Here is a 19274-nt window from a genome sequence, read left to right as displayed (position 1 = left end):
AGCAGCTGAAGTTTTAATTATGTTTTTAGCATATATAAGGCTAAACTAAACTTTGTTGTTTACAATATCTAAGACAAAGCATCTATTTTAATCTATTTCAAGCAGCGCCAGGTTTTATAATGAGCAAACTTTTTGCGCTCAACTCAGGTTTCGCACACGACTACTATTTTTTGAAATGTCTTGATTTATTTTATGGTTGTGCTTCTGTAGAAGCACGTGCGAGGGTAGTTTGAAAAATAGAGAAATTAAGTAATAATGAGTTTAAACATATTTTTTATTAAATCATATTTATACTTTTTTTCGCTAAGCATTTAAAACTTTGGCAATTACTATAATACGAGCTAAGAGAAAAAAATAAATCTATTACTACATAGATCACGTCGATACCTACTATAGTTTCCGTGTTCGCGTCAGTTATAAGGAAAAGCTACCAGACATGAAGGCATGAATCACAGCGGCTTGACGCATTCGACTGTTTTAATATATATTACTATATTATATATATGTATATATAATATATATATATATATGTATATATATATATATATATATATTACACTATACGAGGGGTATAATAAAATGGATATGGAACCGGCTACGCTTTTTAGGAAACTGAACAATGAGCATACGTGTTCGACTGCCAGATAACTACACGAATATAGCGTTCTCTTAGCTTTGAGTATCGTGTAAAACTTAACTAATTAAGACATAAAGTGCCAAATAGAAGAAAACTCAAATAGAAGGAAAAGAAGGTGGAAATAAATAAATTATAATATAAATAGATAGACAAGGAAAATGGAAGGGAAAACTAAAAGAAGAAAAAAAGAATTTTAAATTAAATCGAACGATATTGAAACTCTACAGCATTGAATACTCAATGAATATGGCTTGACCTTACAAATACAATCAAGCCCAATTAGCTTTTTAGATTTTTGAATAGAATAGGAAATTCCATCACAACTATATTACAGACATTATAGACAGAGCCCATCCACTTGAGCAGCGAATAAAACACGAAATATTTATGAGCAATATACGTTTAAAGCATACTTTACTTATATCATACCATTTATCCTATAAGTATGTTACACAATGGACTTAGATTAATGTTTGTTTGATAGCTTTTACACAAATAAAAAACATTTATTTTGTGTATAGATCATTTTCAAAAGCCCAAAATCACTAATATTTAGATAGGGATTCCGGCTTTTTCCGCCTGAGCCCTGTAGCGCTTGATGTAGACCTCTTCTGGATCGTATTTAGCCTGCAGTGCCTTCCACTCTTCTTTCTTATTTTCGATGATGAAACGTATAACCTTGTCGGTGTTCTGCTTCTGCTTCTCACTGCATTTGCTGCATTCGGTGACCAGCGCATCGGGCAAAGATTTCTTCAGCTCGCGACCATCGGGCGTGCACTTGCCCATATCGATCAGGCACTTAAAATAGTTGTTAAACAAACGATCCGATGTCAAAATTTCATCTACATCAATATTATCGTATTTTGTCGTATATTTCTCTTCAGCGGCGACACAGGCAATTGCCAGGACAAGGCATACAACAAATGTCTTCATGCTGTAATTAATGCAAAACAAAAAATGTTTAAACAAATGTTTAAAAAAATGAAAGTATTAAAATTCTATATAAAATTTAAAGTAAAAATATTTAAAAAAAGCATAAATAAAATATAAAATAAAAATATATATATAAATGAAGAAATAAAAATAAAAATAAAATAATAAAAATAAAATTTTAATGTTATTATTTTATGTGTTATATTTTTATTATTATTTATATTAATAATTATATTTCAAATATATTAAATATAAAATATACTAAATTTAAAATGTCAAATATAAAATTTCTTCTAAATTTCTATAAATGATCTTCATTTTGAAACACGCTTTATATAGAAATATATAATTTTTTATGAATAATCTTGCTTGAAATCTCTTGCATGGAATTAACAACGAATGACCTGTCCAGAATTTAATGAGCGCTTATAAGTGCGCTGTTGACTTCTTTTGTAGTTAGTTACTAACAAGGCTAAGCTTCATTAACGACTTACTTAATTACATTAACTTGCTGAGGCGACAGACATATAAATACATAAATATGTGAAGAAATGTATATATATATATATTTACTCAAGCAGTTAACGCATACAAGTTATAGATATATATATGTATATATATATATATATGTATATATGCATATATATGCATAATTTATATACTAAGTAAAGTTGATATTGAAACTAAGTCAAGCATTGCACAACTAAAATTCGAATAGCAACAACAGCAACGAAAAACGATCTAATTGAAATTCAAATATAGCTTTTGGTTTGACCGTTTTTTTTTTGGTAGTAATATTAACCTTAAATAACAATAACAACAACAGCGACGAAAAATTAAACAGAGTCGAGCAACTAGTTGTGAAGTAGCGAAATATCTTTAACAAACTGACGACGATTTCAACGAAGTTTGCTTTTATACTTGAGCAATGGCTTAGACAGACAGATACGTATGTCGATATTAACAAATATTTATAGTATATATAGCGATGAATATATATACATATTTACACATATATATATGTACTTATATATGTTTGTAAGCGTTTCGTATGAACTTTGATGTTTTAGACTTTAAAACGTAAGGCCGTCTCGCTTGAATGTCAAATTGTGATTAGTGGAAATGCATTATTAACTTTGTATTTGTAATCTATCACATTTATTTAAATTACAAATTTACAAATTTATGAATTCACAAATTAAGATGTATTGGTATCATTACATGGCGACATGACTCATTTGATTTATGCATATATACAAACAGTTAAAACAATAAAAAAAATAATACAACAATTAGGCCAAACCTATTCATTAATTCATTTTTTTATACCCTGAAACTATTGCAATTGTTAATAAAGGGTATCATTAATGTGTGCATAAGTATGTAACAGATTGAATGAAGACGCATCAATCTTATTGGGTATAGTTATTCGTGCTTAAGAGCACTTTAAGATATAACTTTGCCTAGTTTACCTTTGTGCAGGATAAATATTTAAATATATATCCTATCTATAAACCATAATTTTTTTAATTTTCAAAACTGCATTAGAAATATATTATTTACTATAAAATGTTGGCAAACCTTACAAATTAATCCATATCACGACTTTTCCCCCTCAAATGAGGATAAAGGAGGAAGAATCTATTATGAAAACTGCGCAGCAAATGGCGTGTTCAGTGATTATGTGTGGAAACTTTTTAGCCCTCAGCTCAAGGTATTTTCTTAGTCAAATTTGCGCAACTACTCCAACCTTACGTGTTTATGTTCGCACTATGCAAACACTTTATTTAAATGGCATATGCATTTCAGAGAATTGCAAAGTTGTGTTAGAAAACTTGTTAATTATTTCTTTAAATATTTTACCACGCCAAATAAATTACAGAGTTACTTATCATACAAATAACAATACAAATTATTAATAATTAATGCACTTTAATTCGTAAAATCACAAGAGTTTCAAAATATGTTGATTTAATATCTGTTTTTGCTTTTGTTTTAGCCAGATATGCCCGACTAAATGATACTCTGAACCAAATATTCTGATTTACATACATAAATACAACAGTGAAAGTGCACACATTAAGAGCTCATACTTACCGCTGAAGCTGTACATATTTTTGGCAAACATAAGTTATTATTACGAAATTATTAAAAATTATGGACATGCCCGACTAAGAGATATCATGTATACTTACGGGTCAAACCAATAATTGAATAACTTTATAGATAACCCAGACGAAAATAAATAAAAATTGGAGTGATTTCGTTATTGAAAGTTCAATTTTACTGTGGGTATTAAAAAAAATAATCATAATCTGTGTTCACACTGAAAGACTGGCTATATTTGGTATCCCTTCGGACTTATGCTTAGAAAAACATTTCCAAATATCCACTTTTTCAGTTTCACAACCTCAGAAATGTTAGCGTTAATAATGAGCAAAGTAGGTCAATAGGTGTTTTTATCTTACGATCAGCATTTATTTCAATACTTTGTGCTTCTAACTATTCTTTCTATGAACAATAACTAAACATAAATATAAAAATAATACAAAAAAAATTAAAAACAAACGCTACTACCATTTGCAAGAATATATGTATATGATATATAAATTGAATTTTGACGCAAAATGTTATTAGAACGCGTTTTTTAACTTATCGATAATAATTGACAATATTTTTGATTTTTTAGCTTCTCCTCATTCTTTTATAATTGGAAACAGCTCGAGCTACATACTCGTTACTTATCTCGTACTCGTTACTTATCTCGTACTCGTTACTTATATCGGATATGAGAATATATCGTATATAATCTTTTGATTAACGCAATGTAGTTTAGTATATTCTTACAAAAATAAATCACAACAACTTTTAATGTACACATACTATCTAAATTTAAACATCTGAACTATTGGTTATAAATTATGGTAATTATTTACATTAAGTAATATATATTTTAAATGTTCATGTGCTTTCTAGTGACAGCTATAGAATTGGGACATTTATATGTTTTGATTTGTAAACATTGATATAAATGCATTATATTTATATGCATGCATGTTTTGTGACAGTCCGAAAAAAATTAAAATACTGCTCTAGATGTAATCAACCACATGGGCCATTTAGTAATCGCATGTGAACCAAAAGGATAATATTCCACTAAACGATAATAAACAACTGCAGCTTACTTGAATCTCTGGTAGTCCTTTTTCTGCAAAGCTTTAAGTCTAGGAACCAATCTCCGAAATCTCTTGAGCATCTCACGACTTTTATAATCATAAAGGCGTATGTATAGATTGGTGCTGAACGTATGCAAAACTACATTGCTGCTTAATAATATCATCATAATTTGTATGCCCACTATAATAATTTCCGTTTCTTTATTTGCGTTCAAAATTTTGAAATTATGTCTCAGAGCCGGAAAATATGAAGAGCGCATTTCGTCTCCAGACTTTGATTTGCTTGGAAAATATTTATAATTAATAGTTTTTGTTCCTAAATCCTCAAAATGCTCCAAGTTGCCATTGTTATGCAGTGCTATTTAGACACACCAAGGGATTTGGTTGACCATTTCATTCTACTGCACTTATCACAGAAACTGCAGAGGTTAAATGAAGGATAATAGTAGCTCGCATGTGTGCTGTTAATGCTTATTACACCAGTTGCTTTTCACTTTGAGAAATACTTGTCTTTTCAAAACTTAATATAGTAATTTTCATTATTGTTTTACAATTTCAGAACCTCATTGGCAATTGAAACTTGTGCCCTGTGTCAACAGTCGATGATCTTGTGATTATCTAAGCTTAATTGTGATTAGCCAAATATAAGTTAGTTATATGATAATATTACCTTACTGGTTAAAGAACTTGTCAGTGCAAGCATGTTCTTATCGATTGCTCCGCCGTTGATGGACTTTGAAGACGAATTGCTTTGGATTAACCAACTAAGCAACCAAAATCTGACTGTGTTATATGATAAATCCAATTATGTTACGCCCAACACTAAGCTATTAATAGAGCAAGCTTTCATACAGCCGCTCAGTTTGCAAGATCAACAAATTCTATTTGATGATTTGCAGAAACAGAGTCGAAATATTGCACATCAATATGGACTAACGCCGGCTAAAGTATGTATTTCTGTACTCCTTAAAATGGTGTGTACTAAATTGTAATTTTATGCATTACTACAGCTACCTCAGCTTGTCGAAAATAATCCACTCATTTCAATTGAAATTCTACTGAGGCTTATGTTAAATACCGACATAACAGAATACTTCAATATATTGGTTAATATGGACATAACTCTTCATTCAATGGAGGTTGTAAACAGGTATAGATCTTTGAAGTATATTTTGTTAAACGTGAATGTTAAATAATTAAGATGAACTATTTTTATAGGTTAACAACTTCTTGCCCTCTGCCGACTGAATTCATCCACTTATACATTAGTAATTGTATTTCTGCTTGTGAAACTGTTAAGGACAAGTATATGCAGTCGCGGTTGGTTCGATTAGTTTGTGTCTTTCTTCAATCCCTGATTAGAAACAAGATTATTAATGTTAAGGTGAGTAAGCCTAAATAACTTAAAACTAAATCAAAATTGGTCAAACTAAGTCTAAATTTAATAACAATGAGCTTTGCTTATTGTAATCTCTTTTTTACACTGTAATTAAGCTGAAACCCGTACTTTCTAACTAAAAATTTGTATACAAATATATTTCAGGTGCTCTTTATTGAAATTGAAGCATTTTGCGTTGGATTTAGCAAGATTAAGGAAGCAGCCGCTTTGTATCGCCTTATAAAGCACTTGGAAACCGGCGATACTATTCAGAGCGCAAATTCCTTAACTAAATAGTAATTTTAAGACTGTAAATAATAAAAATACTTTTAAATATTAATGTCTGGTTATTTATATCTATATTCAAACTGGAGATACGGATGACGTTTTTGGTGCTATCATTAACTAATAGATTGGTGTTTTAAAACTAGTCATTCCGGGGTCAATAAGTGTAACCATTTCAAGCAGGGGCAAATATATTTATTTTACACATATTTTTCATCTTTTCAATTCATTAAGGAATTTAAACATTTATAAGACATACATAAATTCAATTCCCTGTCTACTTAATTAAAACATTCAATGTTCAATGTCAAGCGACTTTATTTTCATTACTTAAACAAGGTAACGTCTTATCATAATAGGTCAAAGCATGTTCAATCAATCAAAAATAAGTAAATTTACAAGTAGGTATATTCTACTGTCTTCTTATACAGAAATATTTTAATCGAAAACATGCATAAATATGTCAAAGAAAATCAAACTAAATAGCACACAATATCGCCTCACTAATCCGGTCACGGCAAACTTTCTAAAACTTTATTCTAAAGAAATGTGATCGGGATCTTCATTTCGATGAAATCTTTCCCACATTCGTAAAAACAGATTTTCTAAGCCTTTGGCGTATTGTGAACAATCAAACAATGGACTATCGACGCGTGCTTTCCATACTTTTGCCCTTAAGGCTTTTAAGTATTCGCGCTCCGTTCCCAACCGAATGGCGATATCTTGATATTCCTCTCTGCTCTGTGCTATTAACTCTGGACATCCAAGTGTCGCCAATTGCGATGCTGCAACCCTGTAATATAATGATTATAGAACTTGGTTAACACTCTGTCTTTAACTTATCTTTTGATTATCATTAATATTGAGTTAAGTGAATGAAAAAGGCTATCCAAAAAAGGATTTCCGATGCCTTCAGTTAGTAGATAAATATTTACCTGGAAGCTAATGTTTCTCCCGGTAATGTCACGACTGGAGTTCCGGTCCATAAGACATCCATTGATGTAGTGTGGCCATTGCATAGTGGAGTATCTAGGCATATGTCAGCCAATTGACCACGACGTACGTGTTCTTCCTTGGCAGCTACGTTTGAGAAGATTATTCTATCAGATGAAATACCTAAAAGTAGAGAAAAAATATTAGTTACAGTGTGCATAAAAATATTTATGTATCTAGTTTATATTATATTATTTGTTTACTTACCCAAGTCGCTGACAGCCTTTTTGATATTTTGCTCGCCAACTGCCGGAAAGCGTAGCAGCCACAAAACAGATTTAGGCACATTTTTAAGAATGATTACCCAAGATTGTAGAGTTTGTGGATCAATTTTGTATAGTTGATTAAAGTTGCAGTAAACGATTGCGTCATCAGGCAGCATGTATTGACGACGAGTTGTTATAACAATGTTTTGGGGAACTTCCTCTCCAGTCGCTGCTTTGTTGTTTGTCTGTGTGGTTGCTAGCCCATTTTGCACAACAACACCATTTAAAGATGTTTGCACCTGGCCAGTGGCAATCATGGACACTAACTGCGTGGTGCTTGGCAACTCGGCGACTTTATGTGTAATTTCTACGGGCTTATGCGCATTGACAACTTCCTTAATTTCTTTCACAGCTGTGTTTTCAACCAGCGGCGATAAGTCTGTCGCATTTATAACGGCCACATTGTCGACCACAGAGGACTGCTGCTTATCGCAAACAATTAGACGCTCTTTTAAATGCGGAAACATTTGCTTATGATCACCAATGAAGTATGTGTAAGGCATGTAAGACAGCTTTTCACTGTACTGATGAGCCAATTGCATGGGACTAGTGACTGCATCGGTAATAATATAATCCATGAAGCTTGCTCCGCTTGTTCCTGGATAGCCTAACCACATCACTTGAATTGGTGCAGGTCTAAGGGCAAATATTTCATTTCTTGCTCCCTTTGTGTAACCATTCATATTAACTAAAATGTGAATGCCGTCATTGTAAATCTGATCAGCTGCTTTACCATTGCATGGAATGAGAGAAAGATCCACAAAATGTTCCGATTCACGCCCGATCTTAAGACGAAACGTTGTGCCGTCATCCGGACTGAGGGCATAGCAAAATATCTCCACTTTCGAGCGGTCGTGTAAGCCGGGTATAGACTGCATTAAATGTGAGGTAGGATGATTTCCAAAATCAGAGCTTAAATAGCCAATGCGTAATCTGCCATCTTTTGGCAGTTCCTTTGAAAAGTTATACGGCTGCTTGTGCAATACATGGACTTTTTCCAAACATAAATTGGCATGCCGCGCTGCAATGGCCTTGCGAAACTCGTGTGTTAATGGATACAGCATTGAATGATGTGGATGTACAGACGGCAAGCGATTCTTCTCAAGCTGCTCAGCCACGATGCTGACCAATTTCTTCATTCGAACATCATAATCCGTCCAATCGCACACAATCTGCAAGCAGTGAGCCAAGTTGCAATAAGCATCAGGAAAGTCAGGTTTTAGCTTCAAAGCTGTACGGTAAGATTGAATTGCTTCAGGAATATTTCCCGAGTCTTTATGAATGCTTGCCAAATTGCTGTGTGCATCGGCAAATGCTGGATTAATTTGTATAGCACGGGTATAACATTGGAGTGCTCCGCTAACGTCCTGCAATTCTTTTAGCGTATTTCCCATATTGGAGTAAGCATCAGCAAATGTGGGCTGAATTCTTATTGCTTCTTTGTAATGCATTAGAGCTTCTTTCAGTTTGCCCTGCTGTTGCAAGACAGATGCTAGATTTGAGTGCGCAGCGGCAAAATCTGGAAAAACTTCGAGGGCTTTTAAGTAAAGTCGTGTCGCTTCCTCTATAAATCCTTGTTCTCGCTTTATGTTTGCCAAATTGTTCAAGGAATCGGCATGGTTTGAGCATAGTCTGAGCGCAGTATTATAACATTCTTCGGCATCTTTAACCTAAAAGAAAATCAATCATTAAACGACTCTTAGTATAAGCACTAAAATATAGATATTTACCTGTCCTTTTTCCTTGAGAGCATTTGCCAGATTACAGTATGCATCAGGAAAATTCGGCTGCAACTCAATGGCTCGCCTATATGTGTCGATTGCCAAATCAATGAGGCCTTGTTCATAGTAAACACACGCCAAATTTCCATGTACGACTGCATTGTTGGGCGATAGATTTAGCGCACGCAAATATGCTGCCACGGCCCTGGAGAAGATAGAAGAGGAAGCAAAGAAATGCATTAAAGTATAGAAATTATAATAAATATTATATACATAAAACAAAATCCCCAGGGGATATCAATAAAAGACATACATTTGCGAAAAGTTGATAGGAATACCTTCCTTATACCTTAATCGAATTTCAAATTATCTTAACTAACAGTTTGTTGAACTCAGAGAGTAAGAAAATAAAAAATTAATATTTAATTAATTAAAATTGTTGAGGCAATTGCCATCTTATCAGAATATAAAGTAAATAATCCAGAAATGAATTGCCAATCTGCTCTATATTCTGCCAAGGCCATCTAAACTTTCCAAGATATAAGTTAAATTAAAATATTCAGTTTGATAAACAAATATATTTACCGTTTCCAACAAAGTCGTACGAGCTTTATGTAACGTTTCAAATAGCTTGTATTACTTATGGGCTTTATATATTCCTTCAAATCGTATTGATCATCTACTCTAATGCGAACAATTGTATAGATAATTATGCATTGACAGTCCATGTTTGCAGCAGCAGCCAAATTTTTGCATTTATTATCAAATTTTTATGAACTTGGCAATGAATTACTAATTGAAAGGTCTTACAACAATGTACCGTTATTTATTGTTTTAAATATAAGCACATTTTACAAAAACTAAATTGGCTCGCTATATCAAAATGTATATATGAATATATATATATATTTAGTAAAAACGCATATGATATGCGAGCCAACCGCAGACAACGTTTGATAATGAAATTTGTGTATGAAAAAATGTTCTTGAATCTATTTTATACCCTGCATGGAAAGACATGCGTAGGCAAGATCAAGTAATTTCGACTTCATGGTCAACACAAAATGGCATTTTATTTACATGAACTGATTGTTCTTCATATAAACCGATTTTTGCCCAACTCAAGCTGTAATTAACTGACTAAACCACTATTTATTGTAATTTTAAAATTGTTTTGCAGAAATGCTTAAAAAGTTCTATTCGCCAATAGCTAACGCGCTTATATAAGCAAATTGATCTATTTTTATTATAAACGTTCATTTCTAAATGCCTAAGAAGCTTAATTTTGCAAATATAAATTAGAATAGCCTTGCTACAGGGCATCTGAGTGCCTACTACTCAAATGAATAGCTTTATTTTTCAATATATATGAAAAGCTTCATAAATTTTACTCGTCGCCAGGAAACTTTTAGACACGTTTATGCTCTTAAGTAATTCAGATATATTTTGTAAATTTTCCAAGTAAAAATCTTTAACTAATTGTTGTAAGAATGGAAAGTTTTGTGCTCAAGTACAACATGAATCAGAATTCTATAAACAATATACAAAAAAACTCCATATTTGTTTTATGTATACAGATATTTTTAGCATGCCAAGAAAATATACGAGGGTTGCTCCATATATAGCAAGGTCGAAAAAATACTTTTTAATTGATTAAAAATCTGTTCCGTACACTTTGGCACGCTCCCAATGGGCGTGACATGAAGCCTTCTAGTCAATGAAGGTCGCATTTGGTCTACTTTTAATTTATTTGGTGACTCTCAAGCTTTTAAAAATATAAAAGATTTAGTGTCTACGATTTTCCATGCCAAATAGGGGCGAACCGTAGATGAGCCTCTATTTATAGGAAAGTTCAACAACGATCCAGCCAATTAATATTGTAATTCTAGCGCTGCAACTGTGAAATAACTGATTGGGACGACATAACCTTGACATTTTCGACTGACGTTGGCATTATTCATATATGAATATATATATTACATTTTATATCTAAGCAATGACACAAGGTAACCCAAACTACTACTTGTATTTAATGAGCGCACATATTAAAGCAGAGGTAAAATTTCCAGGCTAGCAAAAAATACAATTAATTTAAATAATCTCTTTGTCAAGTTTCTCTCATTTTCCCTATTGACGTTACGATCGGAAATAGTTCATACTACTCTCGTGCATACCTATCAACACCCTCATATAGAAAGGCAACCACTAAAGCAATAACAAAATAGCATTTTGCATAGCACGCACAAATAACTATCGCTCAAGCGATATATATCGATATGCTCTGCATAAATTTACAATGTATGAATTCTCCAATTTCTATTAATGCATAAAAAACGAAAAATAAATCAATAATTAGCAAACTTAAATAAATTTATAAAACTCTTCAAAACTATTGAAAATCCTTCAGATACCTTTTACCTTGCCAGTATCCGACTAGAGAATTTATATTTTAGATTATATGATTCTGTTTTTATTCGCAACGGTATTCATTATTTGACAGAAGTGTCGAATGGAACAGAATTGATTAAGCAGTCACTATTGAACACTTGTTAAACAGCAATTCATAAGATTAGAAAACATTATTGTTCTAGCTGTGGGGGCTACGAATGTTGTAAATAGAATGTTCGGAATTCGAACGATTTTGCTGGTAAACTCAGCAAATTTCGCACAGATAAGCGCAGTTCGTTGCATTTTGTATGCAGAAGCTATTTTTCGCTCTAGCATTTATTGATAAATGATAAGAAATTACGATAAGAAACTGATATACAAATTAGAAAGTTAGTTCTATAAATATCAATTGAATCTATTATAACAGAACAAAATATTTTCTTGAAGACTTTTTAATCCACAGCGAATAACCTTTCCGAGAGTTCACTACAGATTTGAAGGTAATCATATTATATTTTATGCATACAACTTTAGAGGATTGAAAGCTTTCATATATAATACCTTACTTAAAAAAAATATTATTATAAAATAAATTACTAAATAGTTTACTAACCTGTCAAATATTCTGGCCTCTTTTAGTACATTTCCTAAATTAATATATGCGTCTAAGAAATTAGGATCAAGGGTGACAGCTTTTTCGAAGTGGTGAATGGCTAGCCAAATCTCGCCTTGGGCATTGAAAACGCAGCCCAAATTGCTCCATGCCACAGCAAATCCTGGACAAGTTTCTATCGCTTTCAAATAACAAGCCTGTGAGGATATGTGAAAATAGTTACAATTTGGATTATTGGTAAATTATAAAGGAAATATTACCTTAGCTTCTTCCAATCGACCTAGAGCTTTCAGTAGATTGCCCAAGTCGCTGCGCACGCAGTATAGATCCTGTATAAGTATAGTTTATAATCGTTTATATTCGAAGAAAATTACAAATCAACTTACAGGATTATATTGCAAGGCTGTTATATAGGCTTGAACTGCCGACTCCATGTCACGAGCAGCCACCAATGCAGCAGCCAAGTTTATATATCCATCTATAAAGTCCGGCTTTAAGCGTACAGCTCGGCGATAATTGTCTAACGCTTCTTGCAGCTGTCCTCGTTCTTTGTAAACATTTCCCAGGTTGCTGAAATTATATTTAGAAATTAATATTGCAATATTATAGCCTTGGCAGACGGGGAAAATTCCTACAAGAACTCACCTGTACGCTTCTGCCAGCACCGGATTTTGCTTTATAGCCAATGTTGAGAACTGTGCAGATTTATCAAGCCTTCTGCACTGGAAATGAATTGATGACAACAACAACAAGACGCCAGTGTTAGTGCTATCTTGACGCCATAGCTGCATGCAATGCCTTTCTGCGTTTTCATAATCGACAGCTTGGTATTCACGGTGCGCCAACTCCAATAAACCTTGAAAGAAAAAACAAACAGTTTTGAAGTCTCGCAAATGATTTTAATGCGTATATTGATAGAATGCCCATGTGAATAATCAAAGCATGCACTCGCATATATTCATACCCCTAAGACCTATGCAAAGCTGCTGTTTCAATAATCTTAGGCTTGATATGCAAAAACACAGATAAACAGTTTTCAGTACACTATGCTACGAATGCACTTGCTGTTGCTTATCCAGTTGTCAGGTAATGTGCACGAATGGCCTGTGGCGGATTCTTGTGCTATCAGAAAATTTAAATAAGCATTTTCTAATATATCAACTTTCATTCCACCGAAGACACCAAGCTTTGTTAAGGCTTTCACAGACGTTTATATCAATTCTAGCAATGTTTTCCCTAATCAGCATGGTGATTGATTCGAAGGGTTTCTCTGCGTATGCTTAAGACTTCTTGTTTGATCACCGTACATTCAGGTCTCAGATAAGAAAAGCGAGCATTGCCGTACCATTGCTTCATCGGCCTAAATGTTTATGTTTGTCCCACATTCAAATTATTATTGAGAATATTTCTCAAATATAAAAATCAATGTAGAATTTTCTTCTTGTGAAACGAATAGAATCAATAATATGGTATGATACATCAACTATATATCAAGCAGACAATAAATATATTTATATATATATACATGTGTGTGTGCATTTATAAATTTTTAAACTGCTTGATTTCGATACATAAACCAAGAAGTCAGACTTGTCCATGTCAATTCGACAGTTAATGTCGATCAAGTATATATTGAATCTATCGAGTTTAAACTGTCTAACTATTTAACACTAATATACTTAAGTGTCAGACATTTTATGCACATATACACATTTCTGAAAATTTCCATTTTATATTTAAATGTCTGCTTAAATATATGCTGAGTAAATACAGGTACTCAAAAGTTACCTATGGTGTTTTAGGTAAGGTTGAAACATTTGCAATTATTCTTACCAACAGTTGATAGAGATTGATGCTCGATAGATTTTCCAACTACATTGTTGTTAGGTAAATGATTTTGCTGCTGCAGTAGGGAATGTGTTGAAGAATGCTGCTGCGTTTGTCCCTGTCCTTGAGAGTTCATTATTTACGGATGGTTCCTCATATATGTGAGTATATATGTATTTTAGGTTTAAATTTTGTTTAAAATCAATAGTAAAACCACAGTAAATACCAATGTCACTGCAAATACACGATCTAAAGAAACCAAAAAAAAAAAACACTGTGATAATTTGAAAATAATTTATAACTATTTATTATATACCAACAAACACTTCTCAAATGGCTATATATCATCAACACAACTAATTTTTGAGCCACCAGCTGCTACAAAAGGCAACCATAGATTTGTTAAGTATGGGTTATTTAATAGAGATGATCGATATTTGCATAAATGCTTTTTTTTATATTTAGCATTTCAAGAGCCAAGTAGTACTCATCGTGTCCACAACATATTTTCAAAGTCACGGTTTTAATGTAACGAGTCGTTCCCACTAATATCGGGTTCCAAAAGAAGTGTGCATTTTTAATTTTTCCTGTTCGTATAATAAACCGAAATTATAGATTATATTTATAAAAGCAAAAATTGAGAGTTAAAAATATTTAACAAAATAAATAAGAAAAATAAACAATATATGATAAATACCATGAATTATAAATACTTCTGTTATAACTGATAAATTACCAATGTAGCTCTTACATCTGCATCCGCATCCACGTTCGCATTCACATCCACATTCGTTAGCCGGTTTTATTTTTGCATAAACAATGTTGCATGCGCTATATTATTTTCTATTTCTTTTGATTAACACTAAAAATTATTAAAAGTTATAAGTTAATATTAATGTAATCATGGTTATCAACGCTTTCCAAAATCATTTTGATTGCTCTTAATTTAACCGTTAATGTTCTTTTAATTTCTATGCTACACGGTATTTTCTTTAGTTTCATCTCTCACTTGTTTCTGCCATAGCTTTGTTGCATATGTTCCTAACTCAGAAAGCACTGCTGTCAATTTTCATTGAGTCTTTGTTAACATATCATCCATGACTTGAGACTAAGGCTGGTAATTCAAATGTTAACCGTTTCCTTTCTTTTTATCGGATCTTCTGCATTGTGGCCCGCAAATACCAGGACTACGTCAAACCAGAAGGCACCAAGGTCCAATTCTTGTGTGTAAATTTCACTTTTTGGCAATTCGAGCCTTCAAACACACGATCACAATTTTACAGCGTAAGTGGACTGAATCTATGTTCGGTCTCCCACTGCTTACTCTCAAGTAAACACTTCGATGGGTGAATAAAATGTATGAATCTGTACAAATATCTTTTACATTTTGCTTCTATTAATTTAGGCGGCAAAATACTGTTTTCTGGTGTGAGCTGTTTATTTAACCGGCTTGAACCCAAAATGTATACAATCTATTAATTCATAGACATTAGTTATTAATCTCATGTGGTCGCCACGAATTTCATCCACATATCCAAGTAAAAATAAATAATTTGTAAAAATCTATATTTAACGTTTTATCTTGCTGATGGTAAAACATTAGTTTTATTTATTATCTTTCAATGGAATACATATTTATTCCGCTGGGACTTCCATGGAACCATTATTAAGTTCGTCAATAACATCATGGGGATGTTTTCCATCAACAGTGCATCCAACACTTTGGGCTGTGCCAAGAACTTCCTTGCAGGTTCCTTTCAGTTCACGAGCCATTGACCTTGGTCGCATGGTGCGTGCGATCGCCAAAATATCGTCGAAAGAAATGTTTCCACTGTGCTTAACTGAAAAGGAAAATTGAATCATAAATATTAGCAAAAATAGCGGATATTGATCAGGAATATAAAAAAATCGAAATTCAAAACATTGTCTAAATAACTTTTGTAAGTGCCTATACAATATTTGTATTTTTTATATAATTCAAGATACAGATTCTAGTTCATAATCATAAAGAATTCAAAAATCCCTAAATGAAAACCGATTTTGATATCCCTTCAAAAATTTAAATATTAGACTTCTTTTGATGCTTCATTAAAGATTAATTCTAATCGAGCATTCTTGAAAAGATTTCATATTTTTTTAGTAACTATCTTTGTCCGACAACGAACGTATTGCGATCAAACACGCAACTGATCGGCAGCCTTTCTTGATACAACTTTTAAAATTGTCATTCATAATACAATGCATTGATGTTTTTATTAGAGGCTATAGTTCGTTTCATAGAATTCATTGTTTATAAATAAATCGTTTCACTTTTTCCCACTAAATTCACATTAAAACAGCAAACCGGTCTTATAAGACCAATATATTGACCATTCTAATAAGAATCGCGCCCTAATATGTAATATTTTCCACTGCACTTTAAGTTAGGTTTAAAGTTAAACATTTTAAACAATTATTGTCCCTATTTCCAACAATACATATTAAAAACTTACTATTCTTCTGCTTCTTTCTGTCACGTGGAGGTTCCTTCAACGCCTTGATGATTAAAGAGGCTGCGGATGGAACCACTGATATAGTAGCCTGCCTATTTTGAATGGTAAGGCATACCGTGATTTTGAGTCCCTTCCAGTCAGAAGTGGCCTTTGCAATATCGTCACCTACTTTTTTAGGAGACTATAAGAAATATTAGCTAAAGAACTCAAAAACATATTGTTTACTCACCAATCCAAGAGGACCGATTTTAGGAGCCAACGATGAGGTAGCACCAACCTCGCCACCAACACAACGAAGGTAAACTAAAATAAAAGAAATGTTCAAATAAACAATATACTTCTACATGAATATTTAAATATATATTCATATGTCAGCATAACATACCCAACTTGACTTCCGTGGGATCAAATTTAGGAGGCATCTTTATATATGAATGGTTTCAGCTGTTAAGAATAAATGATTATTAAAATATTTCCCGATTTTTATTCATCATGATTTTAAACGTACCGTCACCGAAAGTGCCGTAAAGGGAAAGAGCCCGATAGCTACATAGTGATGGGGTACTTAGTTTCCGGTTATTTCAACAATCGTAATGTTTCGTTTTGCAACAAAGGAATCGAACACAAAAATGTTTTGGTAGGTTATTTAAATAATTACAGTTATGTTCGTATGAATAGTTTACAACCTGACTTATTTATCATCAGAGGATGAAATGTATATCAATTGTTTCAAATTGCAAATAATCATAAGTTTAATTCGATAAAAACGTAAATTACCGAAGTACATGGGTGTATGGTATGGCGTATATGAAAAATACTCATATTATGTTGGTATGAAATTACTGGCCAATTGGAAATGGTTGTCACCTCATCTGAAACAATAAACTAACTATGGCTACCAATATACTAACCTTTTCACTGAACCAAACAAATTGATTTATTCTATTTTATTAGATATTTTTTCAAATGTGATACATATATTAATATTTTTATTAACATACATTTGAAATAAATTCAAATTATAAAAATGAAACTCACAGCAAGTAATTCGTCGTGAAACCATAACAAACTCCAGCATACAATCGTTATAGCGACTACAGCATGCTTCATGAATTCATTCGTACCTCGAAAGTTGTTATTGTGAATTGAACATACACTCAATCGATATACATCGTATATCTCAGTGTTGGGAATCGATGAATACACAATTGATTTGAATAATCTGACATCCCTAGTACGAACCTTCTTTCCGGTGTAGCCGTTGACAACGGAGGTTAAAATGGTGCGTAAATAAAATCTTTTGCAATAAAGACAATCACATATTATCTTGTAAATTTTAAATATTGTTTACTGAATGAAAACAATTTATTTAATAGGCCGCACATAAATCGTTCCGAATCAAGCAAAAGCTTGCTAAAAAACTAAAGCAGAACCGCTCTGTACCACAATGGGTTCGCTTGCGTACTGGAAATACCATCCGGTAAGTAATTGGTGTTTACAATCATTCAAATAGCTGAAGTATTTTAGTAAATATGCATTTATACGCAGTGTAGATACATTTGCAAGAGTAATTGATAATTGTGTAAATAAAAAAGAACAATGAGTAATTGGCAATTTCAAATAGAGTAAACTTCAAATCAGCTGTCTATATGTTTTAGGTATTAGGGTACGAATTTCTAATCACCGTGTTTTCGCACGGTATATGTATATATAGTTAAAGCGAAAATAAGTTCTTAAATTTCCAAACTTGACTCTAGATGCTTGAACAGCTAAAGCTTTCTTGCAATTATTAAATAACAATTAAGCTCGTCAAATGTGCATAGTATTATCCAGTCTGAGTTCTAGTTCATAAACTAATTCACATATATAATAACGAATCATTTTTGTTTTTATTTTCAGCTACAATGCCAAGCGTCGTCACTGGAGGCGCACTAAGTTGAAGTTGTAAACTTGTGCATATGCCACTTTTTGCAGTTTTGTAGTTTGTATCAAATAAATTAATTATTGAAATACAAACTAAATTTAATATATATTTATTTCGGGATATGGATGGCTTAATGTTACAAGCAAACCAGATTATTAATGGTATTTGTATAGTTTTCTAAAACTGCCAAATAAAAATATGTAAAGCATAGAAACCCTCTAAATCCCGCGACGGGTTTAAAATAGTAAAATCATAATTGGTATATTACTTAAAGGTTGTAAATATATGCGACGGAACACACTTGTAAAAGCTTATTACGCTGGGTAAGATAACAGCATTGGATAAAAAGTTTTGGTAGTTCTAGAAAAGCCAGTATTCCGCGATAATGGTGCGCTCGAGACCTACGGAAGTCTCAGAATGAGCGAAGATTACAAAGCTAGGGCAACAGCGGATTTTTTGTATTGGGGAAGCCCAGAATGAAAAATATTCAAAAAATATGTACGTTTACGAATTATGTTTAATGATGCTAGATTCGGAATTAGATATAAAAACTTAAAATTAATAAAAAAGTGTTCGTTCCAGTATACCAATATATATCGATTTTCTTGATTAGTAATTGCATTACAGTGAAACTAGGAAAA

At 32.5% G+C, this 19274-nt stretch overlaps 5 protein-coding genes and 1 long non-coding RNA gene across 9 annotated transcripts; 3 read left to right on the top strand and 3 right to left on the bottom strand.

Annotated features, from left to right (window-relative positions):
- Positions 1–1034: 1034 nt before the first annotated feature.
- LOC111600133 (ejaculatory bulb-specific protein 3) lies at positions 1035–2476 on the bottom strand. Its single transcript, XM_023316105.2, has 2 exons — positions 2373–2476; positions 1035–1571 (listed from the first exon to the last, which is right to left on the bottom strand). Exon 2 carries the CDS (start codon positions 1568–1570, stop codon positions 1190–1192), a length of 381 nt encoding a protein of 126 aa, XP_023171873.2. The 5' UTR covers position 1571; positions 2373–2476; the 3' UTR covers positions 1035–1189.
- Positions 2477–4399: 1923 nt separating this feature from the next.
- On the top strand, positions 4400–6443 carry LOC111600103 (CCR4-NOT transcription complex subunit 11). Its single transcript, XM_023316064.2, has 5 exons — positions 4400–4494; positions 5306–5693; positions 5757–5896; positions 5965–6130; positions 6290–6443. The coding sequence occupies exons 2-5, from the start codon at positions 5448–5450 to the stop codon at positions 6419–6421; spliced, it is 684 nt and encodes a 227-aa protein (XP_023171832.1). The 5' UTR covers positions 4400–4494; positions 5306–5447; the 3' UTR covers positions 6422–6443.
- Positions 6444–6748: 305 nt separating this feature from the next.
- On the bottom strand, positions 6749–15442 carry LOC111600032 (UDP-N-acetylglucosamine--peptide N-acetylglucosaminyltransferase 110 kDa subunit). 3 transcript variants are annotated; one of them, XM_023315951.2, is made up of 10 exons: positions 15370–15442; positions 14224–14378; positions 13036–13246; positions 12777–12960; positions 12651–12719; positions 12391–12587; positions 9399–9594; positions 7610–9338; positions 7345–7525; positions 6749–7202 (listed from the first exon to the last, which is right to left on the bottom strand). In XM_023315951.2, exons 2-10 carry the CDS (start codon positions 14351–14353, stop codon positions 6944–6946), a joined length of 3156 nt encoding a protein of 1051 aa, XP_023171719.1. In that variant the 5' UTR covers positions 14354–14378; positions 15370–15442; the 3' UTR covers positions 6749–6943. The 3 variants fall into 3 exon arrangements, with proteins under 3 accessions (XP_023171719.1, XP_023171716.1, XP_023171718.1); XM_023315948.2 differs by lacking the exon at positions 15370–15442 and adding an exon at positions 14534–14623 and having other exon boundaries at positions 14224–14466; XM_023315950.2 differs by lacking the exon at positions 15370–15442 and adding an exon at positions 14538–14623 and having other exon boundaries at positions 14224–14466.
- On the top strand, positions 14086–15708 carry LOC111600035. Of its 2 annotated transcripts, none has more exons than XR_002751472.2 (4): positions 14086–14192; positions 14254–14378; positions 15403–15563; positions 15623–15708. It is a non-coding gene; the product is annotated as an uncharacterized LOC111600035 (long non-coding RNA). The 2 variants fall into 2 exon arrangements; XR_002751473.1 differs by lacking the exons at positions 15403–15563; positions 15623–15708 and adding exons at positions 14593–14623; positions 14683–14815.
- Positions 15709–15773: 65 nt separating this feature from the next.
- On the bottom strand, positions 15774–17245 carry LOC111600034 (60S ribosomal protein L12). Its single transcript, XM_023315952.2, has 5 exons — positions 17218–17245; positions 17095–17153; positions 16939–17012; positions 16710–16890; positions 15774–16058 (listed from the first exon to the last, which is right to left on the bottom strand). The coding sequence occupies exons 2-5, from the start codon at positions 17129–17131 to the stop codon at positions 15853–15855; spliced, it is 498 nt and encodes a 165-aa protein (XP_023171720.1). The 5' UTR covers positions 17132–17153; positions 17218–17245; the 3' UTR covers positions 15774–15852.
- A 650-nt stretch (positions 17246–17895) lies between these two features.
- On the top strand, positions 17896–18730 carry LOC111600041 (60S ribosomal protein L39). Its single transcript, XM_023315965.2, has 3 exons — positions 17896–17991; positions 18086–18189; positions 18609–18730. Exons 1-3 carry the CDS (start codon positions 17989–17991, stop codon positions 18655–18657), a joined length of 156 nt encoding a protein of 51 aa, XP_023171733.1. The 5' UTR covers positions 17896–17988; the 3' UTR covers positions 18658–18730.
- Positions 18731–19274: the final 544 nt, after the last annotated feature.

This window comes from Drosophila hydei, unplaced genomic scaffold, assembly GCF_003285905.1.
Source record: "Drosophila hydei strain 15085-1641.00,03,60 unplaced genomic scaffold, DhydRS2 tig00008130-arrow-arrow-pilon, whole genome shotgun sequence".
Classification (NCBI taxonomy): Eukaryota; Metazoa; Arthropoda; class Insecta; order Diptera; family Drosophilidae; genus Drosophila; species Drosophila hydei.
This window is presented reverse-complemented; position numbering and strand designations above follow the sequence as displayed.